Source organism: Candida margitis (genome assembly GCF_024628925.1).
Source record: "Candida margitis strain CBS 14175 chromosome Unknown scaffold133, whole genome shotgun sequence".
Classification (NCBI taxonomy): Eukaryota; Fungi; Ascomycota; class Pichiomycetes; order Serinales; family Debaryomycetaceae; genus Lodderomyces; species Lodderomyces margitis.
In genome coordinates this window covers 990-7,402 of record NW_026261846.1, presented here as the reverse complement: position 1 = coordinate 7,402, position 6,413 = coordinate 990, and the positions used below count along the sequence as shown (strand labels likewise).

General features: G+C 37.7%; 1 protein-coding gene across 1 annotated transcript; it reads right to left on the bottom strand. All coding sequences in view use genetic code 12, as the record gives it.

Moving 5' to 3' along the window:
• Window positions 1–2,205: 2,205 nt before the first annotated feature.
• On the bottom strand, window positions 2,206–3,399 carry YHB1 (Yhb1p; the record flags this gene model as incomplete). The annotated part of the gene is made up of 1 exon (XM_051815856.1): window positions 2,206–3,399. One exon carries the CDS (start codon window positions 3,397–3,399, stop codon window positions 2,206–2,208), a length of 1,194 nt encoding a protein of 397 aa, XP_051670739.1.
• Window positions 3,400–6,413: the final 3,014 nt, after the last annotated feature.

Genomic DNA, 6,413 nt, shown 5'->3' with positions numbered 1-6,413 from the left:
TGTTGAAGGATGGTAACGAACCCATCGATGTCATCTTTAGAAACCTTTTGTTGAATGGCAGTACCTGACATTATTGTTACTTATTAATTGTTGTATCCTGAATTGTATGTATTGTAGTTACTCACTATACCTAAACCTATAGGCAAGAAGGTCATCTTCTATTCTATTTATACTCTACAATACACGGTTCTAGGATCTCCGTGTATACTCTACATTGCATGGATCTCTAATCTCCATGCATCTGCATGGCATACATAAGTTTCATAATTGTAATTCCTTGAATGTTAACACATGTGAATAATGTGATCATCAATATCGGCAGTTATCACACGTGTTTCTCTAACCGCGAGCGATTATGCGGTATGATATCACCAGACAATGCCTTGTCTTTTGTAGTATTATTACTCACATCGGCGACTGCAGCATCACATCTTTGGCTTGCTTTCTTTCCAATATTTCCATTATGATTTCCCCAAAATTGGGCTAGTAATATGATATGAGCAACAGTATGTCTACTCTGAAGAAGCGTGCCTTGTGGTTTAGCTGTGCAGCCTTTCTGTCCCCGCGAATCTTTTCGGGAGTCTTCGAATTGGCTTTGGTAACAATCCCTGCATTTATTCCTTGTTTGATTTTTCAGTACAACTCGTGTGCATCCACAGCTCTCTGTAGTGGTTTTGAAGCGGCCCAAATTTAAATTCTCGTTTCTTTTCCTCAAGACCTCTCCGCTTGGCGGTCCAGCATCTTTGGTCCTTCACAATATGTATCAGCAGCAAGGTCGGAATGTTGCTTACATCGATCTCAACATCTACCTTGCATTTAGAAGTTGAAGCACCATATAGTCCTGCTGGGTTGCGTCCTCTGTGGTAACTATATCTCCCTTCAATAGGCAACGACCGAAGATCATAATTGTAGCCCGAACTTAGTAAGCAAAATACAGCTCACCTTCCATTCTGTAGTGGAACCGTGAAGATGATTAGAATTGGGAAGTTTGAGATGGTGCTTAGACTCAATTCACAGCACCTGATACACTTTGATTCCCATTTGCCTCAATTGAGATTTCTAAGCCTTCCTTCATAAGGGTAGGCGATGCTGGTTGTTCCTGCAACAATATCGTGTCACGCCTTTCAATCCAACATAATGCGTTAATCATTGTCCTCTTGCAACCCTACTCTCTCTTTCTCTCTCTCGCTCTCTCTCAATAATGTTCCCAGGTTATTTGTATCTGGGTAGGCAGTGTATACCTTCTTCAGTAATTGAGCATGAGCTTGCAGGAATGGAGAAGTCATAACAATTGGATCACATCTCCTAGGGTCAGCATTTGGCTACCATAGGACAGACTTGACTGGCACTATCTGGGATTACCTCAAAAGTAAGTGGTCCTAAAGGTCTCCTAGCTTCACCATCTCTCCATGTAAACAAATTGGTGTTGGATATACACTTTGTTTTTCCAAACCTTGTAAGTCGATTAACATATTGATTGAAGTGTAAGCCAGTTTGCGGTGCTCGTCTAATTCGAGTCAGTTGGTCACTCGTACAGCTCCATTCAATACTCCAAGCTCAAACATAACCTTCCCACAATCATCCACTCCACTTGGAATAAACTCCTACTGGAAATGCCTTTACTCTAACATGTATGGTGTTTTATTAATGGTCTCCATATTTATTGGACGCCGCCTGATGTGCCAGGACATGTCAAAATTTTCTCTGCCTTTGACTCCAAAATTGGCACCTGCCCGAGCCTTCTTAGTGTAAAGCTGTAAACTGCTCTATAACCTTCGGTTGCAAGTTTTGGAGAAGTTGTTGTAGAAAGAGACGTTGGAGAGTGGAGTGAAGAGGGAGCCAATACCACTTTCGTTGTAAAATGTAGCTGACTGCATTTGCTTACTTGAGATTGCCAGTGTAGAAAGTGTTGGAGGAATATAATTAAATTGNGGGAGCCAATACCACTTTCGTTGTAGAATGTAGCTGGCTGCATTTGCTTACTTGAGATTGCCAGTGTAGAAAGTGCTGGAGGAATATAATTAAATTGGTGAAAAAACATGAACGTCTCACAATTGCAAAGTAGATTTTTGGATGCCATAACGTCTTAGGGAAGTTCGATACACGATACGATTAAAGAATACCTTTAAAATATGTACAAAAAGCGACTCATTTTTGAAAATAAATAAATAAACGAATAAGGGGTAGACATTATAGCTCTCCCCATCACACATCCAAGGGACCGAAGTATTCTAAATTGACTTCAATACCCTTTTTGCTCAAATGCTCTTTAAATACTTTCATAAATCCCCTTGGACCTAACAAATACACTTCGTCTTTGCTTCCGTCAATAAAGTCTAAATCCTCCAACGTTAATTCTCTATTGAAGGACTCAGAAATAGCGTCTGCTTTATCACCTTCTTGGTTGGAAAAGTACTCAACAACAGACAAACTTTGAGGGTACGCTTCTATTTGCTTCTTGAAATATGGACCAAAAGCACGATGAGCAACAGATCTATTGGCATATACAAGCTTAACTTTACGTCCTTGTGATAATGCCGTTTGAGAAATGGAAACTAAGGGAGTAATACCAATTCCACCAGCTATTAAGATCAACCCTTTCTCTTTGGGTTCTTCTTTATAGGTGAAGTTACCATTTGGTGGGGCAACTGCTAATACATCGTCAACTTTCAACTGTTCGTGAACAAATGTTGATATTTTCCCACCGTCTAATTTTCTAACCGAAATCCTAAACTCATTATTTTCAGGCACTTGAGAGATGGAATATTCTCTTGATTTTTCAAACTGCTCTCCAGGTAATTTCCAACGAATACAAACATACTGACCAGGTTTTGCAGGAGGAATTTGACTGCCATCTTTTGGAGTGAAATATACCGACTTCACATCGGAACACTCATCAACAATTTTGGTAACGGTGAATGGCTTAAAACCTTGCCATGGCTCTTGCTTATATTGGTTAGCTTCCAAATCAATTAAAAGAGCAGCCAAGTTTCCATAAGCAGTACTCCAAGCTTCAATGAACTCGGGTGTAGCAATATCCTTGGGCAAGATCTCCACCATAGTTTCAATAAGACAAGTTCCAACAATAGGGTAATGTTCTGCTTTTACTTGCAAACCAACATGTTTTGAAACGATTTGTTGAACAAACGCAGTTAATGGAGTTAAATCTTCAATATTTTTTGCATAATTCAACAACGCAAATGCTAAGATTCTTGGTTGACGTAATAACTTTTGGTCGGTCTCATTAAAGAAGGGTTTGACTTCGTCGTAGTTTGTCAACATCCTCTTGTAGAATTTAGCCGTCAAGGTTTCACCCGCTTGCTCTAAAATGGGCACGGTGCTGAGAATAAGTTTGATTTGTTCAGGAGTCAATTCCTGTTGTTTATAAAGTTGGGTCATGATTTGATTTTTCAGTTTAACTATGTTAGTTAGTTTTCAGTTCAAGTCTGAGAATGGGTAGTAGAAAAAGGCTGTAAATTACTCATGATGATGGGATTCTTTGGAGTATTTATGTAATAAAGCTGAAAAATAGTACGCATTGTGATGATTTCTCGTTATGCCTTTTTTGGTTTCACAAAGAGGGTTGCAATATAATTGTAACATACATTTTTTTGACCAACAGCTGCATCACAATTTCATTTATTTTGCATTTTCTACATGAACGGAGTGTTAAGTAAAGATTTTGTGTTTTGTTGAACGAGTTTTACATATTAAGGCTTGCGGAGTTTATAGGGATACCAAGAGAAATATGACAACCGATCAAAGTCACTCAAGTTTTTGTTCTTTGTTTTTTTTTTCTTTTTGAGCTTTTAACATACAGTAGTTGAACATTGAGTTTTGTTGAAAAGGGATGTTACTCAATGGCTTTAAACCACCATTTCTATACATCTGTTCTCTCTCTGACAACGGGTTTCCGTTCTCTCTAAGTAGCTTTGAACATGGCCATTGTTACCACACAAAAACGTTTCGGTGATTCCAAATGAGACCAAGAAAAAAAAAAAAAGAAATAAAAATAATCGCATGTTTTTTTTTTGAAGACAAAAGATCGAAAACTTACAAAAATCCACACACAATTTAAACGAAAGAGGATATTGTACGTGACTCGATAATCAAAACGACATTGTCCGATACAACTGGGGGGGGGGGGGGTGTATTTCCCCTTAACCAAAGCGGTGGCTATTTAGTAATGTGCATGAGTAGTTTGTAACTCGTTCACTTTCTAGAAAGTGTAATTTTAGATATATTTGGGTGACATAATGACAGCCAATCAAATGTAAACTAATTGTAATTGTTACATGGTTTAGACTTTTCTTATTTTATCCCCCAATGCTGGGAGGTTGCAGTAGATACGGTAGGCTTAAAATTAATAGTACAATATAATTCTTATAGTGTCCTCCAATCTGTAGCCAAAATATACACTGCCTATACTCTGTGTGGTTATGAAACTAGTTAATCAAAGGGTTTTAACAACAGAGATGTGGCATGTTTACACTTCGATTACTACTTCTATTTAGATCAGCCAGACACATAGATAGACCACGGGGCCCTTGTCCTTACTCCATGAAATATGTGTCTTCTATATCTAGTGATTCTCCTTTGTTATACCCGAGAGTTGTGGAATAACAACAAATTTCGCTCATTCTTTTGCAAACGTTTGTGTGTTTAAAAGGAGAACACCGGGAATTGATTTTTGCAAAGAAGAATAACCACCATATAATTCAATTCATACCCAAAGAATGCCTTGAGCAAGCACCTACATACTGCACAAGAATATAAATTCACTAATTTAAGAGAGAATGAGGAATTTCAATGACCAAGTCATCTTTTCGTAAGCCCTTTCATTTTTCTTTTTTTTTTTTGTGAAATAAAATGGATTTTCCGCATGTTAATCTCCAACCAAAAGACACATGGTTTAAAAACAAAAAAAAGGAACATCACCACAAGAATTTCGTGTATTTTCTTGGTGTATGTGCACCTGTATTGGTTCTAGAAGTTACTCTAATAAATTTTCTCAAGCGACAGTAGCAGGAAGCTGACATCAAAAGCACACATTGAAAGATAAAGCTTAAGCATCTTTTCAATTTGTTAGCTACTCCTATAGATATACAAATTAGCTCTTTAGCACTTATCTAAACAGTATGTATGACATTCACTCTACTGCTTTGGGTGTCCCATTCTGCCCTGTACTTATCTAATATTAAAATACAAGTGTCACCTTCTCGTACTTTCAACCATTTTCGGGAAAACTCATAATTACTCGGTTTTGTGTTTTTGTGGTTTTGTGTTTTTACGTAAAAATACGTAACAAATTCTCCGGGGGTATCCGTGCTGCTTTACAATACCAAACAAACAGAATTATTAAGGAAGAAACATGACTTGCTTTGAGCTAGCTGTAAATGACTTTAAATATTTAGTATAATTTACTTTGTATTGTGAGAAATATATCGAACCGTCTATTGTTTGCTGAATTCCCCGCTGTGGCAACAGAAACAACTAAATTTTTGACTCGACTACTGAAAATGTTATCATCTAATTAAGCACGCAGTTGATAAACATTATGAAAACATGATGATATAAAACAAGCAGCAATACGTGGTATCAACTATACCAAAGTCACAACATATACTCAAAACTATCAGGAAGAACCACCCCCTTTTCCCCAATCACCGTATATATACCAACTACTCGGTGCCTGATACATGAACCATCCCCATTCATAAACACATTTGATGGAAGTGAGCAGTTAGAACTGCCAAACCAGCAGTTAATTTCAAAGTATGGAGTATATATTTACTTGATTATAAACACTACAACAAACACTTTCATAATGGGACAACAATCTCAGGTTTAATTAACAGAGAGGAATAATCTATTGCAACAGTTGGGACTTCAGTGTGAAACATAGTGTTTATCCAAATAGGTTCTCACAATAAGGGTGAATACATGGATTTATTTATCTTTGTAAAGGTACAAGTCTGTTGGGAGCTAGGAAGCGGGGAAAACACTTCATTCAGTTAGCAGATCAGCCTTAACAGGTATGGGACAAGGCAAAGATGAATACTCGGTTGTACTCTATGTTTAGCAAAGCATTGTGTTGGTTAGTAACAGCAGCAGCAGCATTAGTTGATATATGTGTGGCAAAGGCGGTATTGGAAAAATGAAAGGATGCAACAACTGACCATGAGGTTAGCGGTGTTCAATGATACCTTTTACATTTGGGGATATAGTCCAATGTACACCCGGGAAGAGATAGGCTTACAAATATAAGCTGATTAGGACAACCTTACTCAGATTGGTATGGAATACCTTTCCCAGTGGCATCTCGATGAAAAAACAACTGTATTTTGTCATCAAGAGAGGGAATAAACTGCGGTTCCTGTTACAATTTAATCACTACTATGGTTCGATGAGGC